The 24,002-nt window shown below is 48.6% G+C and overlaps 1 protein-coding gene across 2 annotated transcripts in view; it reads right to left on the reverse strand.

Annotated features, from left to right (window-relative positions):
• Positions 1 to 12,853: 12,853 nt before the first annotated feature.
• The window catches only part of FCGBP (Fc fragment of IgG binding protein), a 63,800-nt gene continuing 52,651 nt past the window's right edge, over positions 12,854 to 24,002 (reverse strand). For both annotated transcript variants that reach the window (XM_033226214.1, XM_033226215.1), the window contains 6 exons: positions 23,040 to 23,611; positions 21,899 to 22,472; positions 20,112 to 20,311; positions 16,259 to 16,642; positions 13,152 to 13,420; positions 12,854 to 13,027 (listed from right to left, as the gene is read on the reverse strand). In XM_033226214.1, the coding sequence (XP_033082105.1) occupies positions 13,018 to 13,027; positions 13,152 to 13,420; positions 16,259 to 16,642; positions 20,112 to 20,311; positions 21,899 to 22,472; positions 23,040 to 23,611 (2,009 nt within the window). In that variant the 3' untranslated portion in view covers positions 12,854 to 13,017. The remainder of the gene's footprint in view (positions 13,028 to 13,151; positions 13,421 to 16,258; positions 16,643 to 20,111; positions 20,312 to 21,898; positions 22,473 to 23,039; positions 23,612 to 24,002) is intronic.

Below are 24,002 nucleotides of genomic sequence, written 5' to 3' on the forward strand. Positions count from 1 at the left end.
GATCTGCACATGCAGAGGCCCTGAGGAAGGAAAGATACGGGAAGTTGGAGAGATAATGAGGAGGGCGGTTGGGGCAAAGTGAGCAAGATGGAGAGAGAGAAGATAAGGGCGGGTGGCTAACAAGGGCAGATTGTGCGGAGCTTTGTGGGACATAGTGAGGACTTTGGCAGTAAGATGGAACCATGGAAGGGTTCCAAGCAGAGAAGGAATGTGATCTGACACAGGTCCCTCTGACTGCGTGTGGGAAGCAGACTGCAGGCGTGTGGGTGGAAGCAGGAAAACCGAGGACTGGCTGCTGCCATGAATCAGAAGGAGACAAGGATGGACAAGATCAGAGTGGGGGCAGAGAGTGGCGTCAGGGGTCAACAGATTCTGCTTAAGTGTTAAGAATTTTATGGGCCGGACGCGGTGGCTCAAGCCTGTAATCCCAGCACTTTAGGAGGCCAAGGCGGGCGGATTACGAGGTCAGGAGATCGTAGACCATCCTGGCTAACACAGTGAAACATCGTCTCTACTAAAGAATACAAAAAATTAGCCGGGCGTAGTGGCGGGCGCCTATAGTCCCTGCTACTCGGGAGGCTGAGGCAGAAGAATGGCGTGAACCCAGGAAGCGGAGGTTGCAGTGAGCCGAGATTGCGCCACTGCACTCCAGCCTGGGCGACAGAGCAAGACTCCGTCTCAAAAAAAAAAAAAAAAAAAAATTAGCTGGTCATGATTCCTTGCACCTGCAATCCCAGCTGCTCAAGAGGCTGAGGCAGGTGGATCCTTTGAGCCCCGGAGGTCAAGGCTGCAGTGAGCCGTGATCGCACCACTGAACTCCAGCCTAGGTCACAGAGCGACACCTCTGTCTCAAAACAAAAGCAAAAAACAAATAAAAGTTTTTTCAACTATGAGATGAGATAGTTGAGTCTGTTCTGGATTTCTAGGAGATGTGCAATGATTCCAGTGGGTCCAATTCCGGATAATGTTACCTATTTCGCATGGATTTTACTGTTTGCCTTCTAGTTAATTTTTTTTTTTCTAAAGGATAAGAGTGCAGTGCAAATTTAGGGGATTCCAGCCCTATTTCTTGGAATCCTGGCAGCATCTCCTACTTCCGAGATACTTTGCCTGCCCGCTTGCTCTGAAGACCTGAAATTGGCTCTGTCGGTGAGTAATTAGTGGTGGAGGTGCCTGATGGTCTTGTGCTGGGGCACAATGGTGACTGAAACAGCCCCAAGTCCTGTCCTCCTGGAGCTGCCAGTCCAATAGCAGAGACAGACAGGTTCCCAGACAGTGTAGGCCCAGAGGGGTCAGGACTGGGACAGGCAGAGGGGTAGGAGGACGATGGGGGAGGCACCGCAGAAATGGGATTGGGGAGCCCTAGGCAGAGGGGTCAGGGCCAGGATGGGGAAGGCCCAGGCAGAGAGGTGGGAGGGGGATGGAGGAGACACTGGCAGACAGGGCAGAGCAGGGATAGTGAAGCCCTTGAGGGCTTTTCCCAATATTCCCCATTTCCTCAACTCCCTCTGAACCTTCCTGTGACCTTCCTGCTGTAAGCACAACCTGACTCTGCCCTGAAGACCACCCTTTCCAAGCGGGGTTGTTTTCTCCTTCTCGGCCCTCATGTCCACTGGATCTGTAGATGGGAGAAGAGCGTCCTTGCTCCTCACTTCCACTTCTAAACCATTCTCTCTGCCTGTTCCCTGCACCCCTAGCTCTGAAGCTTGCACAGTCACACTGTAGCACCTGCTCCCCTTTGTGCTGCTAGACCCATTGACTCCCAAGTCACCTCTGCTCACCTTGTCATTTAGCTCCAGGCTCACTGTTACCCACACCACTCCCATCCTTATTCTTGGTGATTTTCAAATTCAGGTAAATGATCCTTTTACCACTCTGGCCTTTTGGTGCCTTGACCTCCTTTCCCCCACTGAGCTTGTCCTCCACCCAACCCCTCTTTCCCATGATCACACCTAGACCTTGTGCTGGGAACACGCAACAACGCATAACTGTGACAGCTCCAGAGGTCCCAGCCTGGTTGGGGAAGAAAGACCCATTCTAGATGCAACAGGCCCACAACCACAGCCCCTACAGAATCTCAGCTCCGTGCATCTCACGCTCTGCCTATCACCTCCTCTCTCTCCAGCTCACTCCTTCTAAAGACTGCGCCAGTGAGCCTTCAGCCCTAACCATCCATTAAGCTGTCTGACTCTTTGCTATCCCTCCCCCGATCATGGCCACACCACTCTCACTACCCAGCCAGATTCCCCACCATCATTATCTGCACCCCTTTGCGCACCTCCAAACTATGAATTGAATTCAACCCTCCACATACTCTGCACCTGCACCCCTGGCAGCTCAATGTGGGTGGAGAAAAATACACAATCACCCTGGCTGGTCTCACTTTTGATTCATGACTGCAAACCCAAATGCTTAATGCTGACCAGCAATCCTATCACTTGCCCCTAGTCTATTCACTGTCCATTTTTTCCCACCCTGTTAATAATATAGATAACACATTGCCCTGGACTGAATTGTGTCTCCCCACGAAGTCACATGTTGAAGTTCTCACCCCCAATGTTGTGGTATTTGGAGGTGACAGCATTGGGAGGAATTAAGGTTGGAGGAGGTCATGAGTGTAGAATCTGCATTATGGGATTAGTGACTTTATTATTATTTTTGTTTTTTTTTTTTGAGACAGAGTTTTGCTCTTGTTGCCCAGGCTGGAGTGCAGTGACATGATCTCATCTCACGGCAACCTCTGCCTCCCAGGTTCAAGCGATTCTCCTGTCTCAGCCTCTGGAGTAGCTGGGATTACAGGCGTGTGCCACCATGCCTGGCTAATTTTGTATTTTTAGTAGAGACGGGGTTTCTCCATTTTGATCAGGCTGGTCTCGAACTCCTGACCTCAGGTGATCCCCCCGCCTTGGCCTCCCAAAGTGCTGGGATTACTGGCGTGAGCCCCTGCGCCCAGCCAGGGTTAGTGATTTTATAAGAGGCAGAGAGGGGAGATGCAAGCCAGGAAGAGGGTCCTCGCAGAGAATCACATCAATCAGCACCTCGATCTTGGGCTTTCCAGCCTCCAGAACTGTGAGAAATAAATCTCTGTTGTTGAAACCGCTCAGTCTATGATATTTTGTTAAGACAGCCCACACAAACAAATACACATGTATTAATTTTTTTTCAACTTTATTAAGGTTTAATTTACATACCATAAAATTTGCCCATTTTGGCCAGGTGCAGTGACTCACGCCTGTAATCCCAGCATTTTGGGAGGCCGAGGCGGGTGGATCATGAGATCAAGAGATAGAGACCATCATGGCCAACATGGTGAAACCCCATCTCTACTAAAAATACAAAAATTAGCCAAGTGTGATGGCGCATGCCTGTAGTCCCAGCTACTCGGGAGGCTGAGGCAAGAGAATCATTTGAACCCAGGAGGCAGAGGTTGCAGTGAGCCTACTGCATGCCACCGCACTCTAGCCTGGTGCAGAGTGAGACTCTGTCTCAAAAAAAAAAAAAAAAAAAAAAAAAAATTCACCCATTTTAAGTCTATTGTTCATTTAATTCTGGTAAATTTACAGTTGTGCACCCATCACCACAATCCAATTTCAGAAAACTGCCAACACCCCATTTCACACAAATGGAATCATACAATATGTAGCCTTTTTTTTCACTTAGCCTAATGTTCCACATTGTTGCGAATTTCTTTTTTATGGCTGAGTATTTCATTCTCTGGAATTTCATTGATCTGTTCACCTGTTGATGGGCTTTTGAGTTGTTTCTAGTTTGGGTTATTATGAATAACGCTGCCATGAACATTCATGTACAAATATTTGTGCAGGTTTACTCTAATTTTTCTTGGGAGAAGCCCTAGGAGTGAAATGGCTGAGTCATATGCTGAGCATGTTTACCTTTTGAAGAAATGGGAACACTTTTTTTCAAAGTAATTGGACCTATTTTATTTCTTTTAGTTTCTTTTTTTTTTTATTTTTTGAGACAGGGTCTTGCTCTGTCACCCAGGCTGGACTGTAGCAGCATGATCATAGCTCACTGCAGCCTTAATGTCCAAGGCTCAAGCAATCAATCCTCCTGTCTCAGCTTCCCAAGTAGCTAGGACTACAGGTGCGCGCCACCAGGCCTGCTAATTTTTGTATGTTTTCTAGAGACGAGTGTCTCACTATGTTGCCCAGCTGGTCTCAAACTCCTGAGCTCAAGCAATCTGTCTGCCTCGGCCTCCCAAAGTGCTGGGATTACAGTCCGTGCACCACTGCACCCAGCCCAGACCCGTTTTTTTGAAGAATTATTTTACACTTTCTCCTCTTTCTTCAAACCTTAGAACTTTCTCCCCGCTTCTCACTCTTTGTTGTTGACCTTGCTTCCGAGAAGATAGAAGCAATGACAAGAGGACACCAACATCCTTCTATCCCAATACGTATCAGCCGCCCCGCACTTGATACCATGTATGCTGCCTTCCCATGTGTGACTGTGGATGACTCCCTGTTACCCATCACAGTGCCTAGCTGTGTGCAGGTTTGTTATATAGGTAAATCTGCACACATACCCCTTACATAGGTAAATTGTGTGTCACGGGTTTGATATACAGAGTATTTTGTCACCCAGGCAATAGGCATAGTACCTGATAGATCGGTTTTCTTTTCTTTTCTTTTTTCTTTTTTTGAGATGGAGTCTTACTTTGTCGCCCAGGCTGGAATGCAGTGGCGTGATCTCGGCTCACTGCAGCTTCTGCCTCCCGGGTTCAAGCGATTCTCTTGCCTCAGCCTCCCGAGTAGCTGGGACTACAGGCGTGTGCCATCACATGCCATTGCACTCCAGCCTAGGTGACAAGAGCTACACTCCATCTACAAAAAAAAAAAAAAAAAAAAGACAAGAAAAAAAGAAAAAGGATACATGTAATTACATTTAGGGCTCACCCAGATAATCCAATCCAGGATAATCTCCCTGTCTCAAGAGCCTTAACTTAATCACACCTGCAAAAACCACTTACCCACATAAGGCAATATTTGCAGGTTCAAGAGATTAGGATCTGATATCTTTGCGGGGGTGGGGGCATTTTTCAACCTACCACAAAACATCTCAAATTTAACACATAGTAGGTGCTCAAACACATTTATTTATTCATCGATTTATTTTATTTTTTATTTTGTAGAGATGTGGCCCAGGCTGGTCTCAAACTCCTGGGCTCAAGCGATCCTCCCATCTCATCCTCCCAAAGTGCTGGGATTGTGGTGTGAGCCATCGTGCCTGGCAAAAACACATGTATTGAATGAATGAAGGAATGTCCACAGTAAGGTCATAAGGGCTAGCATTGAGTACACCTCTCAGCAAAAAATCAAATTAGGACCAAGTGTGCAAAACTTTGCAGAAGCTGTTATGACTAGGACCTAGATGACCTGATGAATTTTCTTTTTAATTTACATAACAAAATTTTAAACCTTTCACAAAAAGTAGACAAGATGAGAAGTCCCCATTTATGCGCCACCTGGCCTCAACAACTATTAACATGTAAAAGAGCCTTGTTTTATCTATTGCGCCTACATCTTTTTATTTTTTTCCGGAGTATTTTAGAGCAAACCTCAATAATATGCATTTCACTTCCAGGTACTTAAGTATGCATCTCTTTTTTTTTTTTTTTTTTTTTTTTTGAGGCGGAGTCTCGCTCTGTCGCCCGGACTGGAGTGCAGTGGCTGGATCTCAGCTCACTGCAAGCTCCGTCTCCCAGGTTTACGCCATTCTCCTGCCTCAGCCTCCTGAGTACTGGGACTACAGGCGCCCGCCACCTCGCCCGGCTAGTTTTTGTATTTTTAGTAGAGACGGGGTTTCACCGTGTTAGCCAGATGGTCTCGATCTCCTGACCTCGTGATCCGCCCGTCTCGGCCTCCCAAAGTGCTGGGATTACAGGCTTGAGCCACCGCGCCCGGCAAGTATGCATCTCTTAAGAAAGAGAACATTTTCTTCCATTATCACACCTAACACAATTAACAAGAAGTCCTTTTTATAATCTAGTAGCCAGTCTATATCCATATTCCCTCAATGGTTTAAAGTATGTGATTTAGGCTGGGCACTGTGGCTCACACCTGTAATCCCAGCACTTTTGGAGGCTGAGAGGGGAATGGATCACCTGAGGTCAGGAGTTCGAGACCAACCGGGCCAACGTGGTTAAATCCCGTCTCTACTAAAAATACAAAAATAAGCTGGGTGTGGTGGCTGGCACCTGTAATCCCAGCTACTTGGGAGGCTGAGGCAGGAAAATCACTTGAACTCGGGAGGCAGAGGTTTCAGTGAGCCGAGATTGCACCATTGCACTCCGGCCTGGGTGAAAAGAGCAAAATTCTATCTCAAAAAAAAAAAGAAAAAGTGATTTAAAAAATTACTACTGGCTAGGCATGGTGGCTGTCATGCCTATAATCCCAGCACTTTGGGAGGCCAAGGCGGGTAGATCACTTGAGACCAGGAGTTTGAGACCAGGCTGGCCAACATGGTGAAACCCTATCTCTACTAAAAACACAAAAATTAGCCAGGCTTGGTGGTGCACACCTATAGCCCCAGCTACTCTGGAGGCTGAGGCATGATAATCACTTTAACCTGGGAGGCAGAGGTTGCAGTGAGCCGGATCACACCATTGCACTCTAGCCTGGGTGACAAGAGTAAGACTCCATCTCAAAAATAAATAAATAAATAAATAAACAAATAAATAATTACTGCTTTTTTTTTTTTTTTTTTTTTTTTGAGACGGAGTCTCGCTCTGTCGCCCAGGCTGGAGTGCAGTGGCCGGATCTTAGCTCACTGCAAGCTCCACCTCCCGGGTTTACGCCATTCTCCTGCCTCAGCCGCCCGAGTAGCTGGGACTACAGGCGCCCGCCACCTCGCCCGGCTAGTTTTTTTCCTGTATTTTTTTTAGTAGAGACGGGGTTTCACCGTGTTCACCAGGATGGTCTTGATCTCCTGACTTCGTGATCCGCCTGTCTCGGCCTCCCAAAGTGCTGGGATTACAGGCTTGAGCCACCGCGCCCGGCCCGAATTACTGCTTATTTAAATCAGGATCCAGCCGGGCGCGGTGGCTCAAGCCTGTAATCCCAGCACTTTGGGAGGCCGAGACGGGTGGATCACGAGGTCAGGAGATCGAGACCATCCTGGCTAACACGGTGAAACCCCGTCTCTACTAAAAATACAAAAACTAGCCGGGCGAGGTGGCGGGCGCCTGTAGTCCCAGCTACTCGGGAGGCTGAGGCAGGAGAATGGCGTAAACCCGGGAGGCGGAGCTTGCAGTGAGCTGAGATCTGGCCACTGCACTCCAGCCCTGGCGACAGAGCGAGACTCAGCCTCAAAAAAAAAATAAAAATAAAAATAAATAAATCAGGATCCAAACAAGGTCCCTTCATTTGGTGTGTTCTCTCTCTCTCTCTCACGCACACATACATATAAACTTTTTAGCCAAGAGTCTTCAGAGATTATAATTTATTTATTTGTTACATAGAGTCAGGGTCTCCCTATGTTGCCTAGGCTGATCTTGAACTCCTGGTCTCAAGCAATCCAACCTGGCCTCCCAAAGCATTGGGAATACAGACAGGCATGAGAAATGCCAGGCTATAATTTATTTACTTTAGATCTTTTTTGGGGGGAGTACAACATGCTAAGAGAAAAGTACATGTAACTGTGGTTTTATGAAGTATCACAAAGGGAAGAAACCACATAACTACCACTGAGGTCAATAAAGAGAACATGACCAGTACCCCCAAATTCCCCTTTTGGTTCTACTCTTAGAGGTCTTTTCATGTGTACCCTGTTCTAACCTTGCTTCCTTCACTTCATAATATATTATGAAGATCACCCCAGAACAGTTTATAGAAATCTTTCTTATATTTCATTTATCTGGATTACAGTCTGCTGTGTAGATGAAACGTCGTTTAGTCAACCAGTCCACTAACAGAAAATTGACTTAGTTGTTCCCAGTCTTTTTTCCTTACAAAGAGTGTTGCAGTGAGCAACCTGGGCTCACTACTGGTGGAGGGTGTCCAGCTTCTTGGCGTTTTGAACAAAGAATTGGACAAAACACACCAACGAAGCAGCCAACAAAAGAATGACGCAAAGAAAGCCTAAATTATTGAAATGAAAAGTACACTCCACAGGGTGGGAGCAGGCTGAACAGACACACTCAACAAACCAGGAAGCAACCAATCAGAGGCTGAAGTGAAGGTACAAAGTTACACCCTATGCAAACGTCTAATGGGTCGGGATGGGTGGGGGACCAATCAGAGGCTGAAGTGAAGTTACAGGTTTACAACCCTATGCAAATGAAGAATAGGCCCATGACCAGTCTGATTGGTTGTGGGGGACTACCAATCAGAGGTACTTTCCATTTTTCATCGGCCATGCGGAAAGGGGAGGGGAAGCCCGCTGGGGTTGGGGGTTGCAAAGGGAGTAGCCTCTGATCCTTTTGTTACTTGGGTGTGGCAAGTTGGGATTTTCCTTTTGATTCAGTTCTAGGAAGTCAGTGCAAATCAGCCTTAGGTTTTCTGCCTCTAGACCCTATTCTCCTGCCTCAGGCTTACATCCTTTTATTGCCAAGGTATCTTTAAGTTGGATTCCTAGCAGTAGGATCACTGGATCAAAAGATAAATGCAGCCGAGGGGGGTGGGGTACTGCTCACGCCTGTAATCCCGGCACTTTGGGAGGCTGAGGCGGGTGGATCACTTGAGGTCAGAAGTTCAAGACCAGCCTGGCCAACACGGTGAAACCCCGTCTCCACTAAAAATACAAAATTAGCTGGGCACGGTGGTGCACGTCTGTAATCCCAGGTACTTGGGAGGCTGAGCAGCAGGAGAATCGCTTGAACCCGGGAGGTGGAGGTTGCGGTGATCTGAGATCCTGCTACCACACTCCAGCCTGGGTAACAAAACAAGACTCCATCTCAAAAAAAAAAAAATTTTTTTTAAATGCGCCTGCAATCTTGTTAGACACTACCAAATATCCCTTACGCGTTGGACTTACACATTGTGCATTCCCACTGGTAACACAGAAAAGTGTTCTGTTTCTCATAGTCTAGTCAACAAATTATATTGTCTAATTTTTGTGACTTTGCTAATGGGTGAGAAGTAGTATTGCAAGGTAGTTTAATTTGCATTTCTTTTCGTATGAGCAGAATCAGACACTCCTTAGGTTTTGTTTGTTTGTTTTTTGTTGTTGAGACAGAGTCTTGCTCTGTCGCCCAGGCTGGAGTGCGGTGGCACGATCTCAGCTCACTGCAACCTCTGTCTCTCCGGCTCAAGCAGTTCTCCTGCCTCAGCCTCCTAAGTAGCTGAGATTACAGGCGTGTGCCAGCACACTCAGCTAATTTTTGTATTTTTAATAGAAACAAGGTTTCACCACACTGGCCAGGATGGTCTCGAACTCCTGACCTCAGGTAATCTGCCCGCCTCAGCCTTCCAAAGTGCTGGGATTACAGGCGTGAGTCACGGCACCCAGCCACCTCCTTAGGTTTTAAGGCAATTTGTATTTCCTTTTCTATGAACTATTCCAATCATTTGCATATTTTTCTATTGGAATGTTGCTTTTTATTCTTTATTTTTTAGGACCTCTTAATTCTTTTTCTCGAAGGGAAATTGATCCCAGGCAATGGTTGACAGCAAAATTCAATAGAAAGCACTGGCTATGGTAGAGGACACATCCGGATTCACATCTGGGCTCCATTATTTACAAACTGTTTGCCCTTGGGCAAGTTATTTAACTTCACTGAGACTATTTCTTTGTCTATTCCCATTTCACAGAGTAATTATGAAGTTCAGAAATACTGTACACAAAGAACATGACATACTGTATGAATTCAACATGTTTGGATTTCTCCCAATTGCCTGTTTATATCCTCAACCCATTTTATTTTTATTTTCTTTTCTTTTCTTTTCTTTTTTTTTTTTTTTGAGACAGAGTCTTGCTCTGTTGCCCAGGCTGGAGTACAGTGGTGTGATCTCGGCTCACTGCAACCTCTGCCTCCCGAGGTTCAAGCGATTCTCCTGCCTCATCCTCTGGAGTAGCTGGAATTACAGGCATATACCACCATGCCCCACTAATTTTTGTATTTTTTAGTAGAGATGGGGGTTTCACCATGTTGGCAAGGCTAATCTAGAACTCCTGACCTCAGGTAATCTGCCTGCCTCGGCCACCCAAAGTGCTGGGATTACAGGCATGAGCCACCGCACCCGGCCAACGCAGTTTTTCTAATTGGGTTATTGTCTTTCTTATTGAAGGATTTCTTTGCATATTGTGGAGATATATATATAATATATATATTTTTTCTTTTTCTTAGAAGCTTTCTTTTCTTTTCTTTTTTCTTTTTCTATTTTTTATTATACTTTAAGTTCTAGGGTACACAACGTGCAGATTTGTTACATATGTATACATGTGCCATGTTGGTATGCAGCATATTGTGAATATTAATCCTTTGTTAGGTTTATTGCAAAGCTTTCCTGCAAGTTTGTTTTTAGTTATTCATTTATCCAATATGTACTGAGCACCTACGATGTGACAGACTGTGCTAGGAGTTGCAAATAAAGTAGTGAATGAAGCAGATACCATCTCTGCTCTTAAGTTATTTCGAATTGGAGAGAAAGTCAAACAAAATTAATTATAAAGTGTGACAAAGGCTAAGAAGGAATTTAGCAAAAGGGTGGGACAGAAGGGGATGAAAGTGGATCCATCCAATCATTTATCTTCTCTTTATATTGAGACAGGGTCTCTGTTGCCCAGGCTGAAGTGCAGTGGAACGATCATGGCTCACTGCAGCCTTGACCTCTAGGCTCCAGCGATCCCGCCACCTCAGCCTCCCGAGTAGCTGGGAATACAGGCACGTGCCATCATGCCCAGCTAATTTTTACATTTTTTGTAGAAATGGGGTCTCACTATGTTGCCCAGTGGGGTGGCCATAAAAGTCCTCTCTAAGTTGATTAACACTGAAGATGACATTGAAGGATGAGAAAAAGCCAGTCATGTCATGAGTGGAGGGACAAGCATATTATAAAGGACTGAAGTGGCAAAATTTGGCACATTCAATAAATTGAAAGATCACATTCCCAAATCATAATTGGCAAGGAAGATAGTGATAGTGATAAGAGATGAGTCAGCAAGAGGTTGGAAGGGGCCTCATAGGACAAGGTGAAGAAATTTGATTTTATTATAAATGTATATAGTTAATTATTATATATATATATAATATATATGTATATATATAATCACTATTATTATTTTTTTAAATGACAGGATCTTGCTCTGTCGCCCAAGCTGGAATGCATGGCGCAATCATAGCTCCCTGTAACCTCAAACTCCTGGGTTTAAGCAATCCTCCCACCTCAGCCTCCTCAGTAGCTGAGACTACAGGCCTGCACCACCATGTTTGGCTAATTTTTAAATTTTTTGTAGAGACAAGGTCTTGCTATGTTGCCCAGGCTGGTCTTGAACTCCTGGCCCCAAGTGACCTGTTTGTATTTTAAGGAAGATTCTCATGACAGCTGTGACAGTGGATTACAGAAGAGAAAGAGCAGACAGTAGGTTACTGTGTTGTTGATAGAAGTTAGGATAATGACTTGTACCAGGTGGTGACAGTGGGCATAATAAGAAAGGTAGATTTCAGGTGTGTTTTTTCTTTCTTTGTTTGTTTGTTTTTTTGAGATAGAATCTTGCTCTGTTGCCCAGGCTGGAGTGCAGTGGCGCAATCTTGGCTCACTGCAACCTCCGCCTCCCGGGTTCAAGCAATTCTCCTGCCTTAGCCTCCCGAGTAACTGGGATTACAGGCTCCTGTCACCATGCCCGGCTAATTGTCATATTTTTAGTAGAGACAGGGTTTCAGCATGTTGGCCCGGCTGGTCTCGAACTCCTGACCTCGTGATCCGACCACCTGAGCCTCCCAAAATGCTGGGATTATAGGCGTGAGCCACTGTGGGGCCTTGGGTATGTTTTGAAACAGTTTAAGATGATCTGTTAAGGAACTGAGTGGAGGACAAAGGAGAGGAAGAAATGAAGAATAATTCCCCTATTTTCTTGCTGCTGAACTCACGGGGTGCTAATTGTGTTATTTAAGGAGGTAGGGAAGACCATCATGGGAAGGGGACAGATTTGAAAGAAAACCAAGACTTCAGTTTTTTACTTGTTGATTGTATTAACACATTAAATCTTCACTCCAGCTCTGTAAGTACTATCATTAACTCTACTTTAAAGATGAGAAGACTGATCCAGAGAGAAATTAAGTAACTTGCTAGGGTTATAAATGATAAAGCCAGAATCTATTATCTCTCTCCATTTTCCACACCTTCCCTCCATCCAATCATTTATCTTCTCTTTTTATTGAGACAGGGTCTCACTCTGTTGCCCAGGCTGAAGCACAGTGGAATGATCATGGCTCACTGTAGCCTCAACCTCTTAGGCTCCAGTGATCCTCCCACCTCAGCCTCCCGAGTAGCTGGGAATACAGGCACGTGCCACCATGCCCAGCTAATTTTTATATTTTTTGTAGAGATGGGGTCTCACTATGTTGCCCAGGCTGGTCTCAAACCCCTAGGCTCAAGCAAACCTCCTGCCCCAGCCTCCCAAAGTGCTGGGATTACAAGCATGAGCCACTGCGCCTGGCCATTTATCTTCTCATCCATCCATTCTTCTAATCACCTATTGTTGCCTCATCTTCCTAGTTCCCCACACACCATTTTCTCAGTTCCCCCATCCATCTCTTCATCTACCCATGCAATCATCCATCCATCCTCCCAGCCCCCGATAAACATTCACCATGTGCCAGATTCCCCAGGCACCTGATACCTGCTGTGCAGGAGGAAAGTCAGGGATGAGAAGGCATGAGACAGACACAGTGACATGCAGCTTAGCCTAAGAAATTTATTCAATGCTCTCACATTTGGCCTCTGCGACCCAGAAAAGTGGTAGAGCAGGGTAGGAGCACATGATGCATCCTTCAGCCACTGCAGCCTCCAGGAGGATCAGGTCTTCTTCAGGAAGTCTTCATTCCCAGTGGACAACTGATCAGCCATAACTGCAAGAGACAGACACTTAGCACCTCTGCTTGAAGACTAAACACCCACCCTGACTGCCCTCATCCCATGAGGATCCAGGTGCCTTTGCCCCAAGAAGTCTGGTTTCCATACTACATCCCTCACCATGGGGAGAAGTCCTGTGCTCTCCATTTCTCCATCACTGACTTCTCGGAGTCATGCCAATCATTGGTCTGGTCTCCGTCAAAGTTTCCACAGGCCCCACACAGTTTCCCAGCATGGTCATCGCTGACCATCACAGCCAGCTTCCCATTGGCTCCAAGCCACACCTGGACCCCTGCCTTCTGGCGGACTAGCAGGGAGCCATCAGGTGTACGACTCACGGACACAGATGCTAACTTCTCAGCTGGGAGATCCACTCGGAGACCATTCACCTGGTGGGGGGTGCCCAGCAAACACAGAGGTGAGGCCACAGCCATAGAATAGCTAGGTGTTACCAGGATAGAGACCCCAAGCAAGATAAGTTCATGGAACTAAATCAGAGGCGGGTGCTGAAAGAGATGAAGACCTGGATGTTTGCACTATTTGGAGCAATGGATACATGAGAAGATAGCTGTAGATCTGGATAGACGGATAGAAGGATGGAGAGTGGAGGGATGGAGAGATGGACTTGTGGATCTACACAACACCCCAAAGTCGGTGGGGGAAGCACTTTGTACCAGACAGATAAGCAAACAAACAGACAAACCCCAGGGTCATCCTTATGGTTCTATTTTCCTTTTCCTTCCTTCCTTTCTTTTTTTTTTTTAAGATAGGGTTTTGCTTTGTCATCCTAGCTGGAGTGCAGTGGTGCAATCACAGCTCACTGCAGCCCTGACCTCCTAGGCTCAATCAATCCTCCCACCTCAGCCTTCCAAGTAGCTGAGACTACAGGACTACAGGTGTGCGCCACCACACCCGGCTAATTTTTGTATTTTTTGTAAAGAGGGGGTCTCACTATGTTGTCTAGGTTGGTTTTGGGCTCCTGGATTCAGGTGATCTGCCTACCTCAGCATGGTTCTAGTTTGCAAAATAAAACCAACTTTGAGCACATTCTGTAAGTTATTGGTTCCCTAACCAAAACAACGTTATCCTTTGCTTTTGCAATGCTGATGTCTGAAGATAAGTAATGACTTTAGCAGATATAATAATCATGTGAGAAAATTACTTTTTCTTCATCATAGGCTGCAGATCCAGTAACTTTGTGAATTTTTTCCTTTAACTGTTGTCTATGTTAGTTGGTGAATTAGCCCTTCTAAAGTTAGATTCTCTAGAGAAACTTCCTTGAAAGACTTCTCTCTCTCTCTCTCTTTTTTTTTTTTTGTAAATCCTTTTATTGTTTGTTTGTTTTTTGTTTTGTTGTTGTTGTTTTTGAGATAGAGTCTTGCTCTGTCACCCAGGCTAGAGTGCAATAGCGCGATCTCGATCCACTGCAACCTCCGCCTCCCGGGTTCAAGCAATCCTCCTGCCTCAGCTGGGACTACAGGCATTTGCCACCATGCTTGGCTAATTTTTGTATTTTTAGTAGTGACTGGGTTTTGCCATGTTGGCCAGGATGGTCTCTAACTCCTGACTTCAAGTGATCGGCTGCCTACCTTGGCCTCCCAAAGTGCTGGGATTACAGGCATGAGCCACCATGCCCAGCCCTCTAAATGCTTTTGTATCTGAGTTTTCTTCTGCCAGATGATTGGAGAGATGGGTAGATGGATCTGAAAAGACAGATGAGTGGGTGGGTGGATGAATGGATGAATGGATGGATGGATGGATGGATGGATGGATGGATGGATGAATGGATGGGTGGATGGGTGGATTTGTGGGTGGATGGATGGATGGACGGACGGGTGGGTGGATGGAAGAAAGAAGGAACGGAAGAAGACAAGAAGGAAGAAAATGGGAAAAAGAGAAAGGGGGTAGAATAGATGCTGGAAGGAGGGGAAAAGGGAGGATGGGCATAGTGAAGGATAGATGAAGACTAGTGGATGGAAGGTCTCAATAGGGTGCGAACTTTGCAAGTATAACGACTGAGTCCACGTCATCTCTGTTACCCAGCACATGGCCTGGCACAAAAGGAGCAGGGCTGAGTTTATTCACAAAACCAACCTTTTCCTGAGTACCCTCTAGGTGCCACGCCCTGATCTGGGTACTGCGAACGAACTGGTGACCAAGATGGACAGGATCCCTGCCTACTTGCGGCTTATAGTCCAGTGATGAACAAAGATGCTGAGCATCTTCTGGGAGTTTCCTTCTAGGAGTCTGAAATTTTGGTAGGTAGATACCAAAACCCCAGGCACTGAGACTCTAATGAACTTCCCTGGTAGACGACATTTCACGTTTCATCACAACTTTGTTGCTGGAGGAATGAAGCACATCCTTTGTGATTCTACCGAGACAGGACTCTCGGAAGCTTGCACCTGATTTCCCCCGGACTTTGTGTGATGCACCTTTTCCCTGTGTTGGTTTCACTTCGTATCTTTTCCCTATGACAAGTCTTAGCCCTAAGTACAACTATATGCTGAGTCCTGTGAGTCCTACTGAATCACTGAACCTGGGGGTGGTTATGGGAAACCCTGACACATTATGTGACGCCCCTAGCCTTGACGAATCACAGAACTTCCTCCCTAAAGTCACAGTGATTGGCTCCAGGGGTGGGCATGGGACCCAAACTGGCCCAGTGAGATATCATCCTGGGATATTTTATTGAACCATTTTCTGTTAAGGTAGTTAAGCTGGTGGGGCATAGGCCTGGGCAGCTGAGGGGGTTGTCTTTACCCCTGCAAGTGGAAAGCCTGTTTGAGAATAAAGCTGATTTGGCAAATAGCAAGTCTCAAAGATGGAAGTACAAATTTCTGATAATATTGCCAGGGCACCTAGAGTCAGCCATTCCTGAGGCTCTATCCTTGGATTCTCTAGCTACATGGACTAATAAATTCAATTTTGCTTAAGGCAGTTTGAATTTGGTTTTAAGTCACTTGCAACCCATAGAGTCTCGAGTCATACTAGTGTCAAAACTATTAAGTTACTCGAGTATGTTTTTGCTCCTCTAGAACTCAGCCAGAACAGAGGGACCAAGTTTGAAATATTGAGATAAATACAAATCCAGAGACTAAACCACAGAGACCTGGATAAAGAAAACAGATCGCAAGACAGAAAGGAAGCCAGGAATGTGGGGATACTGTAATCGGAAGAGCAAAAGCCCAGGGGAGACATTCCCCACCCCCTACTCACAAACTTACCCACACACCCTTGTTTGGGGTCACCGTCACCATCCCATCCTCGAAGAAGATGTGGATCTGGCCCAGAGCCTCAGTTTTGCCATGGCAGGTCTGGACTTCAGCAACTACACGGTACCAGGGGATGGTCTTCTGTAGTCCTGGACAGCGGTAAGAGAGCTCATAGACACCAGGAGAGGTGGTGGCACCACGGGCCCCATCAAAGGTGGTGAGGTTGGCACCCACAGACAGGACACAGAGACCATGGGCGGCCCAACAGTCCCGGGCTTCAGCCTTGACCTCACATACGCGGCCTGATGGGCAGCCAGCTGCCTCGCATGTTAGGCCGGAGCTTGAGGAACAGGAACAGCGCTTGCTGCAGTCTGAGGTCAGCAGGGAGGAGTTCACCTGTGCACAGAAAGGGGCCAGGTTATGGTGGTGGGATGGATCACAAAAATGGCCACACTCCTTGAACCCTCTGCATCCATGCAGAGTCACTTTACAGACTCCCATTAAGAAATAGAGTTTATTTCCCCCTCCCTATGAATCTGGGTTGGCCATAAGACTATATTTAGGTGAATGAAACACAGAAGAAGCAATATTGTGACAGGTTTAAGCCTAGACCTCAAGAGAACTTACAGCTTCTTTTCTCTCTCTCTCTCTCCTCTCTCTCTCTCTCTCTCTCTCTCTCTCTCACACACACACACACACACACACACACACACACACACAGAATCCTGCCCAGCCACCATGAGAACAAGCCTGGGCTAGCTCCCTAGAACATGAGTGACCCCATGGAACATAGATAACTCTTCCAGCTCAGGCCACCCTAGACCAGGCAGCCTTCAGCTGACCCACCAGGTGACTACAGATATTATACATGAGCAACCCCAGAGCATAGCAGAAGAACCACCCAGCCAAGTCCAGCCTAAACTGTAGTCACAAAATTGCAAACTAAATGAATAATTATTTTAAGCCACCATGTTTTGGAGTGATCTGTAACCCAGCAAAAGCTAACTGATACAGGTAAGAAATGAAGAAATGTAATTAACAAAATAAATGCCATCTCTACACTAATGATTTCCACATCTCTAGGCCAGACCTCTACCATGAAGGCCAGACTCACAAATCCGAGAAGACTTCTGGCATAGGCAGAGGGGTCAGAGCAGGAATGGGGAAGCACAGGGAGCGGAGGGGTTCAGAGGAGGTACCTAACCCAGCCTAGGGTATCAAGGATGGCTTCCAGTAGGCAGTGAGAGTCTACTGGAAAGAGCAAAATTTGACTCCATTTGCAAGCAATGCAAGTTAGCACTGCATGTTAATATAGCCTTGGGCTGACTTCTCTACGTCACAATTTCTTCATCTGTATAATGGGGAAAATAGCCATAGTATCTATTGCAGAGGATTGTTGTGATTATTAAATGGATTAACATCCATAACATGGCCGGGAGAGGTAGCTCATCGCTGTAATCCCAGCACTTTAGGAGGCCAAGGCAGGCGGATCGCTTGAACCCAGGAGTTTGAGACCAGCCTGGGCAACATAGTGAGACTCCATCTCTACAAAAAAATTAGATAGTTAGCCAGGCATGGCAGTGTGAGCCTGTGGTCCCAGCTACTCAGGAAGCTAATGCAGGAAGACCGCTTGAGCCCAGGAGTTTGAGGCTGTAGTGAGCCATGATCACGCCACTGCACTTCTGCTTGGGAGACAGAGTGCGATCCTATCTCAATAAATACAAAATAATACCTATAACAAACATGGTGCATAGTAAGAGCTCAAAAAAATCATTAACAAGAATAAATCAATTCTTCAATTTAATTCATATTATTAAAAAATTATTAGCTGGGCTACCTATTTGCACTGTTGTAAACTGCTATTTCTTTTTTTTGCTCTTTTTTCTTTTTGACATGGAGTCTCAGTCTGTTGCTCATGCTAGAATGAAGTGGCGCAATCTCAGTTCACTGCAACTTCTGCCTCCCGGGTTCAAGCGATTCTCCTGCCTCAGCCTCCCGAGTAGCTAGGACTACAGGCACCCGCCACAATGCCCAGCTAATTTTTGTATTTTTAGTAGAGACGGGGTTTCACCATATTGGCCAGGCTGATCTCGAACTCCTGACCTTTTGATCTGCCCCCACCTCGGCCTCCTAAAGTGCTGGGATTACAGGCGTGAGCCACTGCACCATGCTATAAACTGCTCTTTCTTTTTACTGAGTGTGATGAACATGCAGGGCAAGGCCCAGTGCTCAGTGGGTATCTTTCCTGTATAATCGTGCCTGATCCTCAGACACCTATGGTACAAAGATGGTGATTAGCCCCATTTTACAGGTGAAGAAAATGAAGTTCAAGGAGGGGCCAAATGATGCCCCTGCCCCAAGATATCAGGTCCTAATCCCTGTAATGAGTAAGTGTTACCTTATATGGGAAAAGGGTGTTTGCAGATGTGATTGAATTAAGGATTTTAAGATGGAAAATTTCTCCTGGATTATCTGAGTGAGCCTTAAGTGCAATCACGTGTATCCTTATAAGAGGGAAGCAGAGGGAGATGTTATGACACACTCAGAAGAGGCAGAGGTTGGCGTGATGTGGCCACAACCAAGGAAAACCTGCAGCAACCAGCAACTGGAAGAGGCAAGGAACAGATTTTCCCCTAGATTTCTTTTTTCTTTTTTTTTGGACATGGAGCCTCGGTCTGTTGCCCAGGCTGGAGTGCAGTGGCGTGATCTCGGCTTACTGCCACCTCCGCCTCCCGGGTTCAAGTGATTCTCCTGCCTCAGCCTCCTGAGTAGCTGGGATTACAGGCACGTACCACCACGCCCAGCTAATTTTTGTATTTTTAGTAGAGACAGGGTTTCGCCATGTTGGTCAGGCTGGTCTTGAACTTCTGACGTCGTGATCCACCTGCCTCGGCCTCCCAAAGTGTTGGGATTACAGGCGTGAGCCACCGCACCCGGTTCTTTTCCTTTTTTCTTTAGAGATAAGGTCTTGCTCTGTCACCCAGGCTGGAGTGCAGCAGTGTGATCATAACTCACTGCAGCCTCCAACTCCTGGGCTCATGCAATTGTTCCATCTCAGCCTCTTGAGTAGCTGGGACTATAGGTGTGCACCACCATGCCCAGCTAATTAAAAAAAAAAATTGGGCCGGGCGTGGTGGCTCAAGCCTGTAATCCCAGCACTTTGGGAGGCCGAGACGGGCGGATCACGAGGTCAGGAGATCGAGACCATCCTGGCTAACATGGTGAAACCCCGTCTCTACTAAAAAAATACACACAAAAAAAACTAGCCGGGCAAGGTGGTGGGCGCCTGTAGTCCCAGCTACTCGGGAGGCTGAGGCAGGAGAATGGCGTAAACCCGGGAGGCGGAGCTTGCAGTGAGCTGAGATCCGGCCACTGCACTCCAGCCGGGTGACAGAGCGAGACTCCATCTCAAAAAAAAAAAAAAAAAAAAAAAAAAAATTGTAGAGATGGGGTCTCATTATGTTGCCCAAGCTGGTTTTGAATTCCTGGGCTCAAGTGATCCTCCCGCCTTGGCCTCCCAAAGGGCTGGGACTGCAAATATGAGCCACTGGGCATGGCCTCCCCTAGATTTCTTTGCAGGGAGTGCCACCTTGCCAACACCTTGATGTCAGTCCAGTGATCCTGATTTCTGACTTTTGGCCTTTGGAACTGTGGGAGAATGAATTTCTCCTGTTTAAGCTGCCATGTCTGCGGTAATTGGTTACAGAAGCTACACAAAACTAATACGGGGAGGTTGCCTGCATTGTCACACAGCTGGGAGATGGCGGTGGCTCCTCTGTCCCCAGCCTTGAAGAGGTCAGCACGGAAGCTCTGGGTCTCTCTCAAGCTCTTCTATCCTCTCTGCCCACCCCAAGCCCCTACTCACCGGCAAGTATCGGCCATTATGGGTGCAGCCACAATCTTGGACAGGGATGCAGACACCCTGGGAAAGCAGGAAGCGCTCGTCACACTCACAGCCCTCAAAACAGCGGGTGGTGCAGCCCGTGAGGCCAGAGAGAGCTGCACAGGAGCCCTGGCAGGTGTGTGTGCAGATGGAGTAGTGGCTGCGGGCAGGGCACTGGAGCGCTGCAGAAAGAGGAGGCAGGGCTGTGTCACACCTCCAAAGGGTCCTGGATAACCAATGGGGCCTACTGCACACCCAGCCCTGTTTTAGGTAGCATTGAAGACACAAGTATTGAGAAAAGCCTCAACCCCAGTCCTACAGAGCTCACGTTCAGTGGGACAGATAGGAACAGCCAAAAGTGAACACACTGCCTCAGGGAGTATAGACAGAGGGGTCAGGGCAGGGATGAGGAGGCACAGGCAGAGAGGTCAGGGCAGGGATACGGGGGCACAGGCAGAGAGGTCAGGGCAGGGATCGGGGGGCACAGGCAGAGGGATCAGGGCAGGCATGGGGGGCACAGACAGAGGGGTCAGCGCCAGGGTGGGGGGCTACAGACAGAAGAGTCAGGGCCGTGATGGGGAGGGCACAGACAGAGGGTTGAGGGCCAGGGTAGGGGGGCACAGCCAGAGGGATCAGGACCAGGGTTGGGGGCATAGGCACAGGGGTGGGGACCAGGGTGGGGGGGCACAGGCAAAGGGGTCAGGGCCAGGATGGGGAGGGCACAGACAGAGGGTTGAGGGCCAGGGTAGGGGGGCACAGGCAGAGGGGTCAGGGCCAGGGTCGGGGGGGCACAGGCAAAGGGGTCAGGGCTGGGATGGGGGGCACAGGCAGAGGGGTCAGGGTTGGGACAGAGGCTGTACGGACCCAAGGGAAATATCTGTGGTAAGTCCCTGGTCTCTGGCTAAGCAGTTGGTGGATGGTATGGCTGTTCTGCAATGCCCACCGGGATTGGGGAAGGAGCATCAGGCTGGGGGTGATAGGCTGATTTTATTTGGGAACACATCAGGTGAGAGGAACTCTAAGGACACCCAGGGGAAGGTGTCCTGGACACCCTCACAATTACCTCAGACTTGGTAGCTTAAACAGGAGAAATTCATTCTCCCACAGTTTTAAAGGCCAGAAGTCAGAAATTAGGATCACTGGACTGACAGTCAGGAGAGAGTTCAGGGCTTGAGACAGACAGACCAGGTCCACAGTCAACACTGAGAACAAATCTAAGGCCGCGGGTGTGGACGACGGCCCTGGGTATAGGTCCTGCCCAGGGGAGAGCTGGCTCTGACCTGGGGCCGGAGGGGCCATTGCTTTGTCCTGAGAGTCTCAGGTGATGTCCCTCCCCTCGGGATTTGAATGAGAGGTACAGTCCTAGTTTAGGGGGCTGTCTCCTAGGCTGCAACCTTGTCTTGGGGGGATCTGAGGGGATATGATCTTGTCAGGGGGTAGAAGGAGGGTCTGTGTGAGCCATAGATCTCCCAACCCATCCAACTATGCCTTTCAGGTCACTGCAGAAAGAGTCCAGAATAGAGCACTAGGGAAGAAGTGAACTTGAGGTTTGAGGAGAGTGGGCCCGGACAAGAGGCTGAGAAGGAACAGTGAGAGGGGTAGCAGGGAAGCAGGGAAGCCAGTGGACTACGCCATGGGAGAAGGAGGTATGTGGGCGTGGGGTGGGAGGGGGTGGGGAGAAACCACTTCCACATGTGAATAGAAGGAATGGGCCAGGAGGGGCCCCTACATCTGGTCTAGAGTTCTCTGAGGGACCCACGGACACTCACGGCAGAAGCTCTCTGTCCTCCAGGGCTTCACGGCCAGGCCGGCTGCCTGACAGGCCGCCGTGTAGGCTGCCAGGCTGCGGCACAGGAAGGCTGTGTCGCCCTTTTGCGCGCACAGGTCGTATACGCATTGGCGGAAGTACTCAGAGGGACTCAGCACAGCCTGGCAGGTGGCGAAGGGTCCCTGGGGGTTCCGGAGCTGCCCGCAGGCCTTGTTGCTCTCGTAGGGTGCAGTCTCCTCTGCCGAGCACACGGGGCAGCCTTGGGGCCCGCAGCCCTCGCCACAGCCCTTGGAGGAGCCGGGCGCCCGCCATGCAGCCCCAAAGGTCTCCACACTGGACGCTGCCAAGCCATTGGGCAGGACAAAGTCATCACTCCAGTTGCCATTGAAGTTCCCACAGAGGCCACAGAGCCTTCCACGGAAGGAGCTGGGGATGGACATGAGGATGTGGGCATCGCCATCAAAGAGAAGCCGCAGCCCCTTGGTCGTCTGCAGAACCATGTTTCGGCCTTCGGCGGTCACCCGCACGCGGCCCACAGCCACAGGCAGGGCCACAGCCTCGCCGTCCACGGTGACCTGGGTGGAAGGGTCAGGTAGGTCAGGAACTCACAGAACCACAAGCAAGGTTGTCCTGTCCCACTCCCAGGGCAGAGCTGCATCTCCCTCAGTCCCATTAACGTCAGGTCATGTTTCCCTTAAACTTCTTGGGCCCCAGGCCTGGCGTGGTGACTCACACCTGTAATCCCAATACTTTGGGAGGCCAAGACAGGTGGATCACTTGAGCCCAGGAGTTCAAGACCAGCCTGGCCATCACAGCAAGACCTTATCTCTACCAAAAAAAATTAGCTAGGCATGGGGGGCTGAGGTGGGGCGATTGCTTGAGCCCAGCAAGTTGAGCCTGCAGTGAGCTGTGATCATGCCAATACACTCCAGCCTGGGTGACAGAACAAGACCCTGTCACAAAACAAAACAAAAATCTCCCTGGGTGGGACCATTCACCAGACCTTCCAGGATAGGCTCAGAGTTCCCAGGTTGGAGGAATGTCCCTCTCATACCTACAGGGTGGGGTCATGGCTCCTTCAGAACCCCCTAGATGGGGCTGTGTTACCTTCAGACCCCCAGGGCAGGCTCCCATGGACTCACCTGCTGCCCTTGAGCTAGGCTGACAACCTGGCCAGACACAGTAACCAGGAGGCGCTGGGGATCTCCAGCTGCGTTCTTTTCAAGCACGATGGAGAAGTCCTCATCCCCAGGCTTTGGCTGGCAGACTTGGGCCAAGACATAGGAGCAGGAGCCATGCAGGTCGAAGACACGGCCATCAAGGGTGACGTAGTGGATGCCCCCATTGGCCAGGCAGCGGCCACAGCCTGTGGCATGACAGGCCTGGACACCATCCTTTAACCGGCACTCCTCATGGGGCCCACAGGCTGCACCCTCCTGGCAGGTGACATGGCCACCTGGCCCACACTCACAGCGCCGCTCACACTCAGGGCCCGGGTAGAAGGCCTCACCCAGCGGGTAGTAGCGGCCATCATAGAGGCAGCCACACTGGCCCACAGGCACACAGGTGTCACCACTGAGCACGAAGCCAGCATCGCAGACACAGCCTTCACGGCAGGCCGACTCACAGCCCTCAGGTGCTGAGAGGCTCGGGCAGCTCACGGGGCAGGAGTCACCGCAGAGCTCGTAGTGGCTGTGGGCAGGGCACTGGAAGGCTGTGGGGACAAGATGGGCATGAGTCAGGTAGGCATTTGAGTTGGGGTCTGGGGAGGCCCTGAGTGGGAAAACTGCTCATGTCAACTTGGGTGTCTCCGGGTATGCACATGTGATCCAGGACATCTAGCTGGGGGTCTCAGCGTGGGACCTGGAATGGGAGGGGACATGCCCAGGTCTCTCTGACCAGTTTATGTGTTAGCCTGACCAAGTATTTCTAAAGATCAAATGACTCTGCTTGCCTGATGTTTATTTATGTTATTTATTATTATTATTATTTTGAGACAGGGTCTCACTCTATCTCACCCAGGCTGGAGTGCACAGGCGCGCTAACAGCAGCCTCCACCTCCTGGGCTCAAGCAATCATCCTGCCTCAGCCTCCCGAGTATCTGG

Source organism: Trachypithecus francoisi, unplaced genomic scaffold (genome assembly GCF_009764315.1).
Source record: "Trachypithecus francoisi isolate TF-2019V2 unplaced genomic scaffold, Tfra_2.0 Lachesis_group12, whole genome shotgun sequence".
Taxonomy (NCBI): Eukaryota; Metazoa; Chordata; class Mammalia; order Primates; family Cercopithecidae; genus Trachypithecus; species Trachypithecus francoisi.